Source organism: Peromyscus maniculatus, chromosome 7 (assembly GCF_049852395.1).
Source record: "Peromyscus maniculatus bairdii isolate BWxNUB_F1_BW_parent chromosome 7, HU_Pman_BW_mat_3.1, whole genome shotgun sequence".
Lineage (NCBI taxonomy): Eukaryota > Metazoa > Chordata > Mammalia > Rodentia > Cricetidae > Peromyscus > Peromyscus maniculatus.
The window spans coordinates 105,780,467-105,799,004 of NC_134858.1; the positions used below are offsets into that span (position 1 = coordinate 105,780,467).

Below are 18,538 nucleotides of genomic sequence, written 5' to 3' on the forward strand. Positions count from 1 at the left end.
CCATTTTAATATGAAATGTCATAACATTAGCAATTTGTTTTGTATTCCAGCCCAATCTCAATACACCACAGCACCCAAACCAAAGCTGGGGTGTGTGAAGACCTAATGCTTCTCTATGCTCTACAACTCGATACCCACGCAACACAAGCTATCTACTGAACCTTCACCAGGGTCCTCACTCCCACCATTCAATCGCCTCCCTTCCCTCATAAGCTTTGAGAAGCAAGGCCACCTTGTGTAAGTCGGAGAGCTGCTGGTGCCTGACCAAGGCATCTCTGTTTGGGAACTGCCGTCGGCAGAGCAGGCAAGCCATCTTCTTCCAGTCGGCTAGTTTCTCTTCCTCACTCTCCAGTCTCTCTACCAGCTCTTCTTCATTGTCACTGTCACCACTGTAAGCAGCAACCAGACCTCTCTGGGGACACAATGATGAGGGGTCATTAGAAATTAGAAATAAAAGTGCCGAAAGTTGAGAGGATCTCCACTACTCTGTGTTGTCCTTTAGGAGGGCACCACATTTTATATACACTGTATGGAGCAGCCTCCCAGTACCAACCCTTTTGGAGCCCAAGAAATGGGTTCTTGGATGACCGTTTTCAAGCCACTGACCATGTATAAGAACTCCAAACACAACAACAGATCCGAGTAACGGACCAGCTAGACCAGTATCTATCAAGGAAAGTAAGTATTTGCTTTGTCCTAATTTTCTTTCCAGACCATTAAAAATTCTATTTACAAATGCTACGAAAGTCAATTTACTTGGCTTAGGGATTCAGGCTTCATTCATCGGTCCATCTCACCTGATCTCAGGCACAGAACACAAAGCCCTCAATGTGGATTCTATATGCCAAAGCTGTTCCAGATACCCACTGACAGAGAAAAGCATCCCATTTTAAAAAGGAACTGCATTAGCCAAGATGTAGCAGAGATTGAAACTGAGACATAAACCACACACTTGGTTAAAACACAGGTGGTACTTCCTTACTTTAAGGGGATTTTCTTCATCTCCATTTCGTACCATTTCGGGGATGAGTTGCTGCCTTTCAGCTAAGGCACCCTGGAAAACAAAACAAGCCATAAGCCTCACGTGTTAAAAGGGTGCCCATTACAAAGTGTGGCTATTCCTGCTACCATTACCTTCTTCTCAAAGAGAGCAAAGCCAGCATCTGCTGCCGCAGACTCTCTCCGTTCTTCTTCTCTCAATGAATTGACAGGCTGAAAGCTGTTTTTAAAATTTTCTTTCTGCTTATTTAAACTCTTAGCCCAGCGTTCCATGTCTTTGGCAATCTAGCATCAAACAACAAACACCATCAAAAAGCGTACAAAAGCATATTTCTCTGTAACTTAACAATAAACAAGGCAACATAATCTTATGTTATTAGGCTCACAAGATGACTAAGTGGTAACCTGAGTTTGGTTCACAGAACCCACAGAGCAGGAGGAGAGAACTGATCCCTTCACATTGTCTCTGACCTCCACACACAAGCCATGGCATGCAAGTATGCACGCAAGCAAATGTAATTTGGGGTGGTGGTGGCTAGAGAAAGCACAGTGGTTAAAAACATGCACTGCTTGTAAAGATTTATTTAATATTTTTAATTATGCAAATATGTGTGTGGGCTGTGTATATCAGTGCAGTGCCTGCCGAGGCCAGGAGGGGGCATCAAATTCCCTAGAGCCAGAGTTACAGATATCAGTAAAATGCCTAATGAGTGCTGGGAATCAAAGTCTACAAGAGTGATATGCACAGCTGAACCATCTCTTTGTGCCTGGCTTTTTATGTATACGTTATGAGGATTATACTCAGGTCCTCATGCTCACACACAGAGCACTTTATTGACAGAGTTATCACTTTAGCCTCCTGTTTTATTATTTTCATGTATCCTTAACTCATTATGGACTTGCAAATTTTTCTTGTTCTTTCAGGAGATCAAGCCCAGTTATTGAAAATTTTTGGTTTTTGTGGATTGAATGCCAGGTCTTAATATATGCTAGGAAGTACTCTACCACTGAGTTGTATTACCAACTCTTTAACTTTGGGACAGGGGTGGGGGTGTTTTATTGGGGCAGGGGTTGGGGGTGGGGATGGTACCCATACTGCCCCTAAACTTGTGAGCCTTCTGCCTTAACTTCTCAGGTTGCTGGAATTACAGGCTTGTACCATCAGGACTGAAAATGAATAATGAAGTCAATGAATGTAGCCCTGGAAGGAAAGAGTCATGGTTTCCTTGGAGAGGTCATACCTGTTGAGCTGTTTTGCTCTTGGGTTTTTCTTTCTTCTCCTTTCCCTCTTTTGTGGAAGGCAGGCCCGTCTGCTGGTTAGCGCTAGACTCTGCAGCTGGCACGTAGGTCTCCTTCTCTCCATCCCAGTACAAGTACTGCTGTGTTAAGGAATTATAGTAGTACTACAAGAGAAAATGAATACAGATTTGCTGATTACAGTTTTGTGATGCTGGGAATTGACTCTAAGGCCTTAACTATGCCAGGTAGCTGTTTTACCACTAGCTATCCCTCAAGTTTCTCTATGTTAAACTTAATATTATGTCAACAGTGATGTATGCCTGTAATCCTAGCACTAAGGAGGCTTTGACAGGAGGATTGCAAATGCAAGATCAGCTCAGGCTACATAGTTGAGAACTATCTAAAAACAAAACAAAAACCCAAATAAATTTGGTCGAGACACCTGTTTGTAATCCCAGCATTTGGGAGGTGGGCGGAAGGATCAGGATTTCATTCTTAGCTACAAATGTAATCCTAGGCCAGACTCTTATTTCAACACAACAAAACCAAAATAAAATATACCAAGGACCAGTGACATGTATTTCCTGCTCAGAAAGGACCAATAGTACACCTTAGTATGCTTGAGGATAGTAATAAAATACGAAACTTCTAGGAAAAAGTGGAATATAATTTCTTCCCAAGAATCTAGAAGGGTTTTACTTTTAAAAAAATCTTGCTGGGGGCTGGAGAGATGATGGCTCAGCGGTTAAGAGCACTGACTGCTCTTCCAGAGGTCCTGAGTTCAATTCCCAGCAACTACATGGTGGCTCACAACCATCTGTAATGAGATCTGGTGCCCTCTTCTGGCCAGCTGTCATATATGCTGTATACATAATAAAATAAATAAATAAATAAAATCTTTAATAAAAAAAAAAAAATCTTGCTGGGCGGCGCCTTAATATCCACACTTAGGAGGCAGAGCCAGGTAGAGTTTGAGGCCAGCCTGGTCTACAGGGCAAGATCCAGGACAGGCTCCAAAATGACACAGAGAAACCCTGTCTCGAAAGAACCAAGATAAATAAATATATAAAAATGAATGAACGAATGAATGAATGAATAAATAAAGATCAGGATCTTGGGTGGTGGAGGAGGAGAAATGAATGGCCCAGTGGTTAGGAACGCTGGCTGCTCTTCTAGAGGATCTGGGTTTGGTTCCCAGTACCTACATGACAGCTAACAACCACCTGCAACTCCAGTTCCAGGGAATCCAAGCTCCTCTTCAAGCCTGAATACTAGGCACACAAGTGATGTACATGAAAGCAAATCACTCACGATAAAACATAGACCAAGGCTAGCCTTTTGAACTCACAGAGATCAGCCAGTCTCTGCCTAAGATGTGCATGTTACAACACCTGGCCTTCTTTTCTTTCTTAAAATTAGGTTTGGTATGCATGTGTGTGTCTGGGTGCTCAGAGACAAGTTGCAGGAGTCAGTTCTCTTCTGGCTGCTCTTCTAGAGGATCTGGGTTTGGTTCCCAGTACCAACATGACAGCTAACAACCACCTGCAACTCCACTCCGTGGGTCCTAGGCCTTCAGGTGTGGCAGCAAGGGCCTTTCCTACTCTACTTGCTGGCTCCTCGGTGATGTGTCTTGCAGGGAAAGGCACTGTGGGATCATAACACCTATGGCTGACCTAAGAATGCCATGGCAACGATCAGACTGACCAGAGGAGACAGTGAAAGACCAGGCACACAGACAGCACACTGCTTCTCCACACTTCCCTCTCAGAAACCACGGGCACTACTGTCAACTTCCTGCTAACTGCACTTGTTATGCTACACTATATACAGCTCCTGCCATAAATAGACACTTATTTATGGAGTGTCAAAGTTGCTCTCCCTCCTTAAGTTATGTACACACTACCAAAAAACACATTCCTGGGATGCTTTGCTATCCTAAGGATACATAGGAATGGTAAGTGAAGAAACTAAACACAAAAGACCACATTGTGTCTAAGTCCATTTACATGAAACATCTAGAACAAGCAAATCCAGAGACAAAAATGTCTATTAGTGGTTTGGCGGGGAGCGGGGGTCAGAGCCTGAGCTGCAGGGCTACAGGTATGAAGACGAAGAGGAGTGATTTAAGATGGTAAAATGTTCTATACATTAGTTAGAGGTGACAGCTGCATAACAATGTGACTACATTAAAATCCATCAAATTATATATTTTGATGGCAAATTTTATTTCATTTGAGGGGAAAAACTCATCTAGAACTTAAAACGTCTAGCCAGGCTTTCACACATTTTTTTTTTTTTTTTTTTTTTTTTTTTTTTTGGTTTTTCGAGACAGGGTTTCTCTGTGTAGCTTTGCGCCTTTCCTGGAACTCACTTGGTAGCCCAGGCTGGCCTCGAACTCACAGAGATCCACTTGGCTCTGCCTCCCAAGTGCTGGGATTAAAGGCGTGCGCCACCACCGCCCGGCTTTTCACACATTTTTTAAAAAGAAATCTTTTAAAAAATTATTTGTATTAGTTCTAACCACGTGTAGATGAGTGTATCTGCATATGGGTGTGTTCGAGTGAGTACAAGTGTCCCTGGAGTCTGACAAAGACTCTGGATCCCCTGGAAGAAGCGGAAGTTGCAGATGGTTGTGAGCACCCACATGTGTGCTGGGAAATCAAACCAGTGTCCTATGGGAGAATAGCAAGTAAAGAGCTCTAGGCCCTGATTTCTTTTTTCTCACTTTGCAGCCCCTGGCAGTCCTGGAACTTGCTTGTAGATCAGGGTCAAACTCACAGAGATCTGCTTTTCTCTGCCTCACCAACTGCAGCCCTGGCTGTACTGGAACTCACTCTGCAGACAAGGTTGGCCTTAAATTCCACCTGCCTCTGCCTCTTGAGAGCTGGGATTAAGGGCTTGCTCCACCAATGCCTGGCATTCAAAATCTTAATTTGACAAAATTATCTCTAAAAATAGACTCATAATAGTGGATGCTGCAGGGGAGGGTACCAATTGGCAAGGAGCACGAGGACCTTACAGATATGTCGGGAATGTCCTCAGTGGTATACACAGACACGAATCCATGTCAACATTAGAGTGGCACACTGGGGGATGGGAAACGGCTCCAAAGAGCAATGAGCACTCTTTCAGGGGTCTCAGGTTCAAGTCTCAGCACCCACATGGTGATTATCAACTGTGTGTTAACTCCAGTTCCAGGGAATCCAATGCCCTACTGTAGCCTCAATGGACTCTGCACACACATGGGGAACACAACACACATAAAATAAATCTCAAGAAGATTCAGAGCTGCACATTCCCAACTTATCTCTCTCTCTCTCTCTCTCTCTCTCTCTCTCTCTCTCTCTCTCTCACACACACACACACACACACACACACACACACACACACACATACACATTATACCTCAAAACATTAAAAATACATATTTTATATGTGTGAATGTTTTGTCTAAATGTATATATGTGCTTCATGTTGTGCCTGGTGCCAACAGAGGCCACAAGAGGGCATCAGATCCCCTGGAAGTGGAATGATGGGCAGTTGTGAGCTGACATGTTGATGCTGGATTTTTTTTTGGGAGACAGGGTTTCACCGTGTAGCCCTGGCTGTCTGAAGACCAGGCTGGCCTCTTTCTGCCTTCTGAGTGCTGGTGCTGGGATTAAGGGTGTGTGTCACCACCACCTGGTGATGCTGCAACTTGAACTCAGGTCTTGTGCAAGAGTAACAAGTAATGTTCACCACTGAGCCCATTCTCTAACCCACCTGTGTATAATATGTCTGTGTGTGGGATATGTGAATGGAGGCGTGTGTATGCTAGTCAGAGGACAACTGGGGGGAGTTGGTATTCTTCCTCCATTCTTGGTCCTATGAATCAAATTTAGGTTGTCAGGTGCATGGCAAGCACTTTTATCCACTGAGGCATCCCACTGGGTCTCTAAACATTTTTTAACCTGAAATCCTGAAATTAAAAGTATGCACTGGTGGCTATAAAGATGTTAATGATTAGCCGGGGTTGTTGGTGGTATATGCCTGTAATCCCAGCACTTGGGAAGAAGAGGCAGGTGATCGCTGGTCTACAAAGTGAGTTCCAGGACAGCCAGAGCCATTAAGCTGAGAAACCCTGTCTCGAAAAACAAAAAGAAATTGATTCATGTGTAAAGTCCTGGAATCTCAAAACCCCCAAAGACAAAAATCCTACAACTTATCTGGGTCATCTACTCCTCTATAGGGAATAGTTTCTCTCATGCCCCATAAAGGTATTAAGTGAAACCAAGCTTCTTCTAGTGATAGCAAGTAGGGAGGGAAAGAGCACTTACTTGTGAGTTAGGGTCATAGTAGAGCCCTGTTGTAGGATCATAATAATATCCTGAAGATTCATCATATTGATAAGTAGACGTGTCAGGTACCGCTGTAAAAACAAAACCCAGCCAGTCATTCAAGGTAAGAAACTGTATGTCAATCTCTAAGCCAGTGAGCTACATACAGCAGGCCTCAGTGTTTCTTTCTTCACATTCCCATATGTCCCTGACACCCATTTCAAAGGGAGAGGAACTTTATAAACAAAGGCAACAATTAGGACCTTCCAACTGTCAACAGTCCCATGAGGTTTGGCTTACCATATTTGGTACCAGGAACTACACCAGTAGGGGAAGCAGCGGGGGCCTGTGTACTTGTGCTAGTGCTAGGCTGTGCTTCCTCAGTCTGGAAAGAACATTAGCTTCAATATAATTTCAACTGTAAAGCCTTTAAGAGAACTAAGTCACTGCAATCATCCAGGAGGAAGGACTCCCCTGACAGACAGACTGCAGCAAGGATCTAGGGCAATTCTATAGCAAGAGACATGCTAACAACTTTCTAAAGGTCAAGCTAAAGAATTTACAAAGTAGAAATATGCCTTGCTTGGTTCTTTATATTTAAAATACATGCACATAAATATAATTTAAAAAAAAAACCTAATAAAGAAATTAGGTGAAATGTATGTAATTAGTCAATCTTGGTTCATATACCAGGATAGGGTAATATTTACATAGCAACAAAGCCAACAATTCTGTATTTAAGAACAAAGATTACCGGAGAGCCAGGCGGATTGGAGGTCTGATTATAGAGTTGGGGACTCTGGGACACTACAGCTGATGAGGTGGTAGTCACTGCTGTGCCTGATGAAAACAGAAGGGTTAGGGAGAGCTGAAGGAGAGCTGAACTTCAGGACAACGGTTCATTTTGTAGGTAAGCTGTTCCTTTCTTTTGGAGGCAGAATTTTGCTATGTAGTTTAATGGTGGCTACAAACTCATGAATCCTGCCTGGGATTACAAGTGTGCCACACCCACCTCTGTCAATCTGTATGCGGTTTGTTTGTTTTGTTTGCTGAGACGGCCCTGCTCTGTAGAGCAGGATGCCTTCAACCTCGTGGCTGCCGCTCTAGTGTGGGGCTACAATGTCTGACTCTGTATGTCAGTTCCTGACCCACTTCCCACAAAGGACCCTAGAATCTATGACAGTTGCTTAAAATCTCACTAGAATAAGATATATAAAGTTTTATATTCCATATTATGGCTAAAAAAAGGAAGAGAAGCTAAAATATGTATCTGCTCTGTGCTGACTCTAAGACTTTTATAGTCCTGGAAAAAAGCTCAAGTAAACTCGTGTTTTTCTAACAGAGTATCATGTAGCCCAGACTAACCTGGAACCTGCTATGTAGCTAAGGATGGCTTTAAACTTCTGGTCTTCCCATCTCCCCCTTCCTTCTGCTCACTAAGACTAAAGGAATGTACAACTACTGCCAGTTTTGTGCAGGGCTGGGATTTCACCCAGGCTTCAGGGATGCCATACAAGCACTTTACAAACTGTTGGAACCCAGCCCCAAAGCCCTGGCTCACCCTATGTAGCTTGTACACTTGCTCTACAGACCAGGCTGGCCTCAAACTCAAGAGAGAACTGCCTGCCTCTGCTTCTGGAGTGCTAAGATTATAGGTGTGCCAAAAGCACTCAGCCCAAAGTTATCTTATTGTGGTTCTTCTGGTGGGTGTCTGAGTGCTGCTAAAGGGTCATTTACTCTGCTCACCTAAACTTCTGTGGTCACTCAAGATTCAACATGGAGTTTTGAACACCGAGCTAAATTCCAAAAATAAAGCTAACCATAGCATGGTCTCTACGAAGTTATACTGAGTCTCACAATAACTTTTACCAAACCTTCTGGCAAATGAGGACAGTCCTCAATGTGCCCTCTCAATTCTTACAAGGAACTCACCAGTAGCTTCAGGTCTAGTTAATATTTCCTCAACCACAGTTACTTCAACAGAAGCAAAACAGATGAAATGAAACTTATTACCTGATGTAGATGATGCCTCAGATTCCAGTCCTCCAGCTTGTTGCTGATAAAACTGCTGGTAATCCTGTGAGTACTGAGGGAAAGTCCACCGTTAAAGCTGCTATTTTAGACACAGTCTGTAGATTAGAAGTTGAATGCTAGCCTAGTTCACCTACCTGAGTGTACTGTGTATAGCCATCCTGGCCCGGCTGCATGTAACTGTAGTCAACATTGCCTCCTTCACCACTCTGAGACTATAAAATACCAAAAGACAAAGAACCAAAGATAAATTTAGTACAACAACAAATAAAGAAGTCAGAAAGTAATCCCTAAAAACATTTCAGCAAGCATCTATTCTGAGCACCCCAAGAAAAGTCATTGTAAAAGGACCCTTCCTCTCACCCTTACCTGAGTGGATGACCACTGAGCAGCAGCAATGGCTGTACTAGCTACAGAGAAGGCGCTGACACGGTTACCATCTGGAAGAACCAAATCTCTGAAATTACAAAGATATAATCGTGATCATAATCATTTATGTCCATATAATCTCTGTATGTCCAAAGTTTGTGCTTCCAACAGGCCAAGAGAACAACAGTTAATTTCAGCTTGTGGGGTTGGGGGAGGGGCTATGAAGAGGCGTCTTGGTGACCCTCGGTAGATGTCACTGCTCTACTCTATAACCGACCCAATAAGGTATCTGGTTGGATGACTAATGATACTAGAAATGGAAATCTTTCTTTTTGGTGTCTTATGTGTACTGTACATGTGAACGTATGTGTGAAGGTGTGCTCATTGTATATGGAGGCAGAGGTTGATATCTGGTGCTCGCATTCTCTACCCTATTTTTTTGAAACAGAATTTCTCAAAAAATCCTGGCTGTTTTAGCTACTAGGATCTCCTTGTCTCCATCTCAGCACCGAGGTTACAGACATGGTAAGCACTTTATGTACTAAGCCATCTCCTGGATCTAAAAAAAAAAGGTATTGGGCTGGAGAGATGGCTCAGCAGTTAAGAGCACTGACTGCTCTTCCAGAGGACCAGGGTTGAATTCCTAGCACCCACATGGCAGCTCAAGATCTGACACTCTCACAGACATATGTCTCAAGGACATATGTTTCACAGACATACTTGCAGACAAAACACCAATGCACATAAACTAATTTTTTTTTAAAGGATACTTCTGCCGTGCAGTGGTGGCACACGCCTTAAATCCCAGCACTCGGGAGGCAGAGCCAGGTGGAACTCTGAGTTCCAGGCCAGCCTGGGCTACAAGGACAAGCAACAAAACAACACAGAGAAACCCTGTCTCAAAAAACAAACAAACGAATGAACAAACAACCCCCAAAGGATACTTCTAGCATTATACAGTAATGTAAATTCAGCATACTGTCCTGTAAGCTAAGAATTATTTCTGGACTACTGCAGTTTGCATAGAATGTGTTCTCAGCCCATCTGCTGAAACCATTTCTGGCAACTGTTATTAACTGGTGACAGAGGGCTGGAGGGATAGACTCAAGAAAGGACAATCTTCTCTTCTTGGTCTACAACCAGGGAAATCAATGTTGACAGTACAGAGATGAGGTACAGCATCTATACAAGTAATATGCAGATGCTAACAGTTTGAAATAAGAACAATGACGCCACTCACTTTCTGGCACTTTTTGCAAAATCAACCCCAATAGTTTTCCCATCAATTTTCAATGGTGGATGGAGACTCTGTAGTATCTGAAGCAATTGAGAAGCATCCTGAAGGAGAAAGTGAAGAAAAACAATTTTGTCATACAATTTAGAATATCTCTTTACCACCTACTCGAAGAAATAAAGCTTTCCATTACAAAGAGAGAATGAAAAATGCAGTAATTTCTTACCATACTTGTAGATATAAAAACTTGAGAAAAGAAATACCTCTAAGTTACTCAAAATTGTTAAAGGAACAAAGGACTGAAATGGCATTCACACTGCAGCTGTCAGTTCTTTGTAGGTATTAATTACTTGACAATGTGTCCAAGAAGTCAGTCCCTAGCACAGCACAACTGTCACTAGACAGCTTTGAGTACGGGTTCCAGAGCCTCACATACAGTATCAAAGGTAACTCAGCCACAATTGCACCCCCCCTTTTTTTTGGTTTTTCGAGACAGGTTTCTTTGTGTATCAGCTCTAGCTGTCCTGGAATTCACTTTGTAGACCAGGCTAGCCTCAAACTCACAGAGATCCACCTGCCCCTGACTCCCAAGTACTGGGATTCAAGGTGTGCGCCACCACACCTGGCCGCCACAGTTGCCTCTTAAAACTGTTTCTGTTTGAGACAGGGTTTCATGATAGAGGTTTACCTATTCATGGCTGACAACTCAAGCTATAGACCAGGCTGGCCAAGAACATGGAGATTCACCTGCCTCTGCCCCTAGAGTGCTGGGATTAAAAGCATGTGCTACCTAATTATGTGCTATCTAATTATGACCACTATATAGCCATTTACAAGTCACTTCCCTATGCAGTGAGCATGTCACTTAGGCCTACACACCACCCATTATCACTTCACATGTTGGAGTTCTACATGGCAGGAAACAAACAGTAGACACATTGTAGCTAGTTTTTGGGTGTGTTTTGTTCTTTGTATTTTGTGAGGTGTTTTGTTTTGTTTGAGACAGAGTCTCATTATATAGCCCTAGAAGGCCTGAAACTCACAGAGATCCATATGCCCCTGCCTCCTGAGTGCTGAGATTAAAGGCATGCATAACATCTGGCCCCTTTTATATTTTGATGTTAGAGCTTTAACCCAGGACCTTGCATACTTTGCCACTAAAGAACTTAGCTTCAAAATGCAGCTTAAAATGTTTTATTGCTATTTAATATATATGTGGGTATGTGTGTGCATGCACATGCAGGTGCCTAAAGCCAGATGGAGATGGAATTACATGCGGCTGTGAACCACCTAATAGGTCCTGGGAACGGAACATAAGTCCCTGGGAAGAACAGCAAACACTCAATGACTGAGTCATCAATCACTTCAGCCTCCAGATTTTTGTTTAAAAAGGAAAGGTTTGGTTGTAGGCTATACTTATTGCCCACACCACCTCTGACCTCTCCCCCTCTCTATTTTTTTTTTTTTTTTTTTTTTTTGGTTTTCTCAAGACAGGGTTTCTATGTAGCTCTAGCTATCCTGGAACTCACTCTTGTAGCCCAGGCTGGCCTCAAACTGACAGAGATCTGCCTGCCTCTGTCTCCCAAGGGCTGGGATTAAAGGCATATGACATCACCACCTGACTGACCTCTGACATCTGAACAGTGTACTTAATAAGATATTTTAAAAAAGACAAAAAACAAAGGTGATCAGAGAACCTCACCATTGCAGAAGACAGCTGCACAAATGCAAAGCCTCTGTTCTGTTGTGTCTGTTTATCCTTTATGAGCCGAATGTTATTGACAGCTAAGGATGCATAGGGAGACAGTGCTGTCATGATGGAATCCACCACAGTGTGCGGAGCTATGTTCCGAAGAATAATTGCTGTTGGTGAATGAGAAAAATAACAATCAAGCATTCCCACCATCAATGCTTTCAAAAGCAGGTTTAAAGGCAAAACTACATTTTTGCAGGATTTTGATATATTTTTTAATCTGATAGACTAAGAAAATTCTGGAGATCTATCTTCTGTAGGGCAAACTAAAGCTGCAGGCGCTCATTTGAACCGTGCAAGGGAACTGAGACTAAGAGAGGTCAACTTTTAATATGAGAACAAACCAGAGGATTGAACTTACTGTCACAGTAGTAATCCACAGACTGAACAGACTCTGTAGTTCCAGGGGGCACTTCCTGTTCAGAGTCTAGGAGCAAAGAAGACCCAAATGAACACAGACCAACCAACCACCCACTCCACTTCTTTCTCCTGATTGTAGTTTTTGGGAGCGTCAAATCAAGGTCTCTTGTGCATGGTTGGCAAGAGCTCTATCACTGAGATATTTGTACCTTCACTTCCCCCAAGCATTTTTTGTTTGTTCGTTTCAAATAAATTCAGATGATAAAAAAACAAAAAAGGACATGATCTTACTACATAGCCCAGACAGGTTTTGAACTCTTGGCAATCCTGTATCAGCTTCCTAAGTGTGAGAATTAGAGTGAGCCACCTTCCTGGCTCCAATGCGTTTGTAACAAAGAAATACATTTTCACTTCTAACTTTTGTATGAGACAGTTTCATATAGCCAAGGCTGGCAACAATCTTGCTATATAGTTGAGAATACCTGGAACTCTCAATCATCCTGCCTTCACCTCCTGAGAGCCAACTGTTTTTATTTTAAGCATATCTAGCAGCCTTTTGCTTTGCTTTTTAATTTAAATTAGAAGGGTGCTTTTTTTTTCTTTGTGTGGTGTATGCACATACTCATTCACATTTGTGCAAGTACATGTAGTGGTAGAAGTCCATGTCTGGTGTCTCTATTACTTCTTTACCTCGTTTTTTTGACAAGTTTTTCACTCACTTTGAGCTAACCCATTTGCTAGCTGGCCAGAGCACCAAGGATTGGCCTGTCATGCCTCTCTAGCACTACAATTACAAGTATACCTTTATGCTTCACCTACTATTTTCTTTCTTCTTGTGTGAGTGTTAAGGACTTAAACTTAGGTCCTCATACTTGCACAGAAAAATACTTTACCTACTAAGCCTTCTCTTCAGTCTCTGCCTGCCACAATTTCTGATAGTCTTACTTTGTAACTTTGGTCAGCTTGAAATCTATTATCTAGCCCATGTTGGCCTCGAACTTTTATCCTTATCTCAGCACAGGTGTGAGCCACCATGCCATTTTTTTTTTCTTGTAAGAAATCTTAGCCAGGCAGTGGTGGCGCATGCCTTTAAGCCCAGCATTTAGGAGGCAATGACAGGTGGATCTCTGTGAGTTCGAGACCAGTCTGTTCTACAAAGCAAGTTCCAGGACAGCCAGAGCTACACAGAGAAACTCTGTCTCAAAAAACAAAAAACAAATCTGTGGCTATATGTGGACCTCATAATTTTGACAGAGCTAATGAAGAATGCCAACACCAGACCCGTGCAAGGACAGCATCACTGTGGACTAAACAAAAGTAGATGTAGCATGCACACCAGCTGAACAGACCAGGTGAACAGCCTTAATTCTGGAGAATTTTCTGTTCTCTTACAATCATCATCAGCATCTACTTAGCCTAAGATAAAAGGATTTAATAAGTTCCTAGCTTAAATATCTTAAAAATCTATACTTTTACTCAGGTTCATAGGAAGCCAAGTCAGGTTAATTGCATTTTCCAAACAGCTGAATCCACGCTTACCAAATTTGTCTGCTCCACATCGGAAGCATTTTAGTCTTTTCCTGAAATTGTTAAGGCAGCACTGGAAAAAAAAAAGTTTTATCTGTAATTATTTCTTACATTAGGCTAGGCTTTCTAGTCATCATGTAGGTTAGAGCAGCGAGGCCACAGGTAACTCAAGTAATACAAAAGCAAAAATTGCTATTATGTATAGACAAAAGGGCATAACCTAAAAATTTTATCATGTCACATCCTGTGAATTCTTCCACGAAAAACACATTGTATTTTGAAGTAGGATTCTACTGTCACCAGATGAGAAGTTCCTTGCAGCGGCCACCAACACAAGTCCTTCCTTATATTAAAACAGTATTACATGGACTGTCATATGTGTAAACAGGACCGTTCCCCTTCCAGCCTCATGCACAATGAGTTATCTTAATACTCTTCAAATATTAAGACTTTCAACCACATTCAAAATCCAGCATTGGTGACAGGACCAATATTAATGTACACCAAAGTTCTCAAGGATTTTTGTTAACAAATCGTTGGTATGTAAAATTAAAAAAAGAAAAGAAAAAGAGGGAGTATGTACAAAACTGAGACCTTCAGAATTCCATAAACAACAAAGTGAAACACATCTAAAAAAAATTTTTTTTTTTACTTGAAACTCTGGGTTAGAATCCTCGATCTCCATAGAATTCCAGGGATTCTGTCCTCTAATGTCAGCATAGAAGACCAAAGAAATGTCAAGAAGCACAAAAAATGGACTTCTGATACAAGCTGGTGATTGTGCTAATTTTCTTGTTAGGAAATCAAACAAATGGACAAAGACAAAAACTTAGTATTTATTTGGGAAGAGCACATGCTTACCTTGTTACAAAGCCAATCTTCAAATTTGGGTCTGGGATTGCTATAATGCATTGCAATGTGCTTTCCTTGAATCACCAATTTTTTCTGTAAAAAAAAAAAAGGAAGTAATTAGTTATTCCCATTGTGAGGAATATGTGTCCATTTTCCCAGGGCAGAGCACACTTCGGAAAAATCAGTGCTCTGGAATTAAATGGACAACATACGGGGAAGACCAACCACCGCCACCTATACTCTGCCCATCCAATCCTTCAGATAGGCAGTAAGAGAATGGGATGCGGAGTAAAGGTAAACGGAGTCAGGGAGTGCTGAGAAAGCTGACATGCACCAGGCTGTGTCTCCAGCAGAGACAGAAGTCCTAACACTTAGCATTGGCAGGCTGCCTGAGAGTGACAGTCTATTTCAAAGCAGAAGACAGACCTCTTCCAGTTCTGAGACTGTCTCCTTTATCAGCCCTTAGCATGGTGTCCTTGGGCTTGGCGTCACTTTTTCCCAGTCCCCCATCCTTATGTAATGTAAATGCCTTTGTATTTTCCCTTCCCCAAAATTCTTGCTTCAGGATGTGTTCAAGAGGGACAAACGGAGGGGATCTCAGTTTAAAAGGGAACTTGATCATAATTCCTTCTTAGTAAGGACTATCCTGAATGCTACCAACTCTAAAACAGCTTAAATGAGGTTTTCTTGCCAAATGTGATCGTGTCATGTCCTAGGTGACAGGTGTGTTTTTCTCTAAAATGGATTGTACTCTTTTCAGGATGAGTAACCAGGAGGCCAATGAAGTTTCTTCAGGGGGGTAGGAAAGTTCATAAAGTGTATATAACACCTTATCATTTAGTCAACCAAGTGAGTAAAAGGGACTTTACTTTGAAAGGTCAAAACTCTGAGCTGAAACAATCTAGCCAAGAGCATCCCTAGTACCTGCCCCCAAAGAGCCTTCATTAAACAGGAGCATCTTTGTTCTTTCTCAGGGTGGGGATGGTGGTTGTAGTAGTTGTCTAACACTATCACAACAGACTTAAATAAGATTTTATGTCTTTTGAGACAGGGTCTCACTATGTTGTTCTGGCTGGCTTGGAACTTACAGAGAACTGCCTGCCTCTGCCTCTGGAGATCTGAGATTAAAGGTATGTGCCAACATACCCAGCTCAGATTTTTAAAAGGAGCCTAACCCTTTTACAAATAAATACTTTTGGGCAATTTGGCTCTCACAAATCATGCTATGAATTTTGTCTCTGTAGCATCTAAAGGCAAAATTGCATGTCTGGCCAAGATGGAAAGAGTTGAAAGGCCGTCTATGCACTATGATGTACAGAAGCAAATATAAGATGTAAACATATCCCACTAGGAGGGATGTGTGCTGGGAGAGACTTCAGTCTACCACTGGGTTCCTAATCCTACTGGCCTTTTATTTCTGGAGTGAATTTGAATTATAAGAAAATATTACATATTAACAAAGCTTTGTATACATTAAAATTGCAAAAAACTTTCAAATGTCTTATAGGTTTTAATTTTTTAATTTCTTGTTCATTCTGACAAACCTACTGTATCAAAAGCGGCTGTCCAGAGAATGGACTTACACAGGAAGTTTTATAGTGCACATTCTAGATTTACTAAGATGGTATGCATGGTAAGAAATGCATGAAGTTCTTCTACTTTAAAAGGCATGATTGTGATGTTACTTTACTTATTTGTTTGTTTTGCTTTTTTTCCCCAGACAGGGTCTCACTAGGTAGCACTCAGTGTTCTGGAACTCACTCTGTAGACCAGGCTGGCCTGGAACTTAACAGAGATCCACTGCCTCTGCTGGGATTAAAAGTGTGTGCGAACACAGCCCAGCTTGATTTTTTTTATTTTTATTTTAAAGAGTCTCACTCTGTAGCCCAGGTGGGCCTTGAACTCATGGCTATCATCCTACCTCACTCTCCTGAATCTGAGATTACAAGAGTGAGTCACCATACTTGACAGGTTGTAATTTCTGGGTTAAGAAACTGTAAGTATATTTTTATTATACTTTTTTGAGATAGTGCATTAAGATTATAGTCTTATGCTACCAAGGCTGACAAGAAACTGAGTGTCTTTAAAACAAATTAGTCAAAGCAATACCCTTACCTTAAAGTAAGTCTTGCTATAAATGGTTATATTAACCAATCATTTAACATAACTCTTATTCTTGTGTGACTCAAATAAGTCAAGCAACTATCTAGTATGCACTTGCTTAAAGGTAATCAATATATAGTGCTTTGGGGATCTTGCAAAAAAAATTTCTTTTTTATGACAAACATTGAACATTATCTTGACATACTATAGAATATTTAAGTTTAGAACACTTCAGTTAAGGCTACAATAAATGGTTTATTTTGAACAGATTATAAGAGGCATTCTCAGGGAGGTTAGAATTTTAATGCCACTCTATCTAGATTAGACAGCAGCAGGACACTGAGTCCATGCCAATCTTATTAGACCTAACAGTCTTGGAAGATCCATCTGAGAAGTTACACCTCTAGTTGGCATTATGATCTCCAAGCAAAAACAAGGTATTACTTGTAAAAGTGCCTGTTACAGACTTCTATTACATTCTGTTCACTGTTAAATGGAGAGTTTAATAGTTTAAATTCTCTCAATGGATACAATGAACAGGAATATAATCAGGCAGGAAAAAGGGGAACATTAGGTATTTTATTGAGTACCACACAGATTTTCAGTAGGTAAAGTTCTTTTAGGTAGCCACATTTAATGGCAGAACAAATTCTGCAACACTGTTCTTGGTACTGTATTTACTCTAGTAATGTCAATTTTAATATACACAAAGCTTTTTTTTTGTTGTTGTTGTTAAAAAATATTAAAGTCACTCCTTTGGAACAAACCACTCCTTCAACCTTTTTTTTTTAATTGTACAGACTTGTTCCATTTTCATGAATATCTAGACTTGGTGAGTGAAGCAACCTGATTGGCTTCCATCCAGCTGGTAGCATCTTGCAAGTGATAAAACTCCACGAAGGCGAAACCACGGCTTACACCTAGAGACAGCATTCAGATATAGACGGGATACTCGTGTTAGTCAGTTCCTTTATAACAGGCGAATCTCTCCCACTGCTTCAACACTGCGTGACAAAGCCAATTGGGAAGCAGCTTTACAAATGTGACTTGACTTGGGGATCTTCTTGATACTTTGCCATGGCAAGGAACAGCCGCCTGAATTAAATGCCACTTGATTTGATTCCACACTTAAAGTAACCATGCAACCGACTACGAACAGTCAAACAAGGAGTTTATAAATCACTACTTACCGAAGGAAAAGAAAACCCCTAAAAGCAAAATTTTATAAAAGTTCCTCGGATGCTAGCATCATTTTCAAAGTCATATTCCTTAGCCATGGCAAACCTTTCATTCTGAATTCATGTGTTTGAAGATTGGGGTTTATCAGGATGTTCTTAAGGGACTGAGGTGGGAATGGGGAAGAGAACTGTAACAGGCAGGAACTAAGCAAGCTCTCACCTGTTTTCCTCTTCATCAACCTCACATCTGCAGGCTGAGGGCCTTCAAAGGACTCCATCATTTCTCGAATCTGTACAAGGTTTTACAGTTAGTTTAAGCTACAGCCATAATGAAAGTTTAAGGACTGGGACTTTATCAACTGTTTAATTAGTCAAGTTTTTCACTTATACCAAAAATATATTTATCTTAAAAGTCAAAGACTGTTTTTATGAAAATAAACATAATAACCTTGTTAAATGAAGGGAAGTTAGATACTTCCCCTCAGTGCAGTTATCTGTTATTGAGGCACATGGGGGGCAGAGAGAGCTGCATAATAGAGAGACCTCGCCTAAACAAACAAACAAAACAGGGTGAGCA

The 18,538-nt window shown here is 41.4% G+C and overlaps 1 protein-coding gene across 3 annotated transcripts in view; it reads right to left on the reverse strand.

Moving 5' to 3' along the window:
• Rbm5 (RNA binding motif protein 5) overlaps window positions 1–18,538 on the reverse strand; it is a 30,206-nt gene that overhangs the window by 3,066 nt on the left and 8,602 nt on the right. For all 3 annotated transcript variants that reach the window (XM_042281617.2, XM_076577013.1, XM_042281618.2), the window contains exons 5-21: window positions 18,182–18,251; window positions 17,630–17,703; window positions 14,690–14,773; window positions 13,841–13,901; window positions 12,303–12,368; window positions 11,891–12,051; window positions 10,195–10,292; window positions 8,955–9,042; window positions 8,723–8,800; window positions 8,568–8,640; window positions 7,309–7,394; window positions 6,855–6,939; window positions 6,555–6,646; window positions 2,241–2,402; window positions 1,135–1,284; window positions 983–1,054; window positions 233–412 (exon numbers count right to left, since the gene is read on the reverse strand). In XM_042281617.2, the coding sequence (XP_042137551.1) occupies window positions 233–412; window positions 983–1,054; window positions 1,135–1,284; window positions 2,241–2,402; window positions 6,555–6,646; window positions 6,855–6,939; window positions 7,309–7,394; window positions 8,568–8,640; window positions 8,723–8,800; window positions 8,955–9,042; window positions 10,195–10,292; window positions 11,891–12,051; window positions 12,303–12,368; window positions 13,841–13,901; window positions 14,690–14,773; window positions 17,630–17,703; window positions 18,182–18,251 (1,680 nt within the window). The remainder of the gene's footprint in view (window positions 1–232; window positions 413–982; window positions 1,055–1,134; window positions 1,285–2,240; window positions 2,403–6,554; window positions 6,647–6,854; window positions 6,940–7,308; window positions 7,395–8,567; window positions 8,641–8,722; window positions 8,801–8,954; window positions 9,043–10,194; window positions 10,293–11,890; window positions 12,052–12,302; window positions 12,369–13,840; window positions 13,902–14,689; window positions 14,774–17,629; window positions 17,704–18,181; window positions 18,252–18,538) is intronic.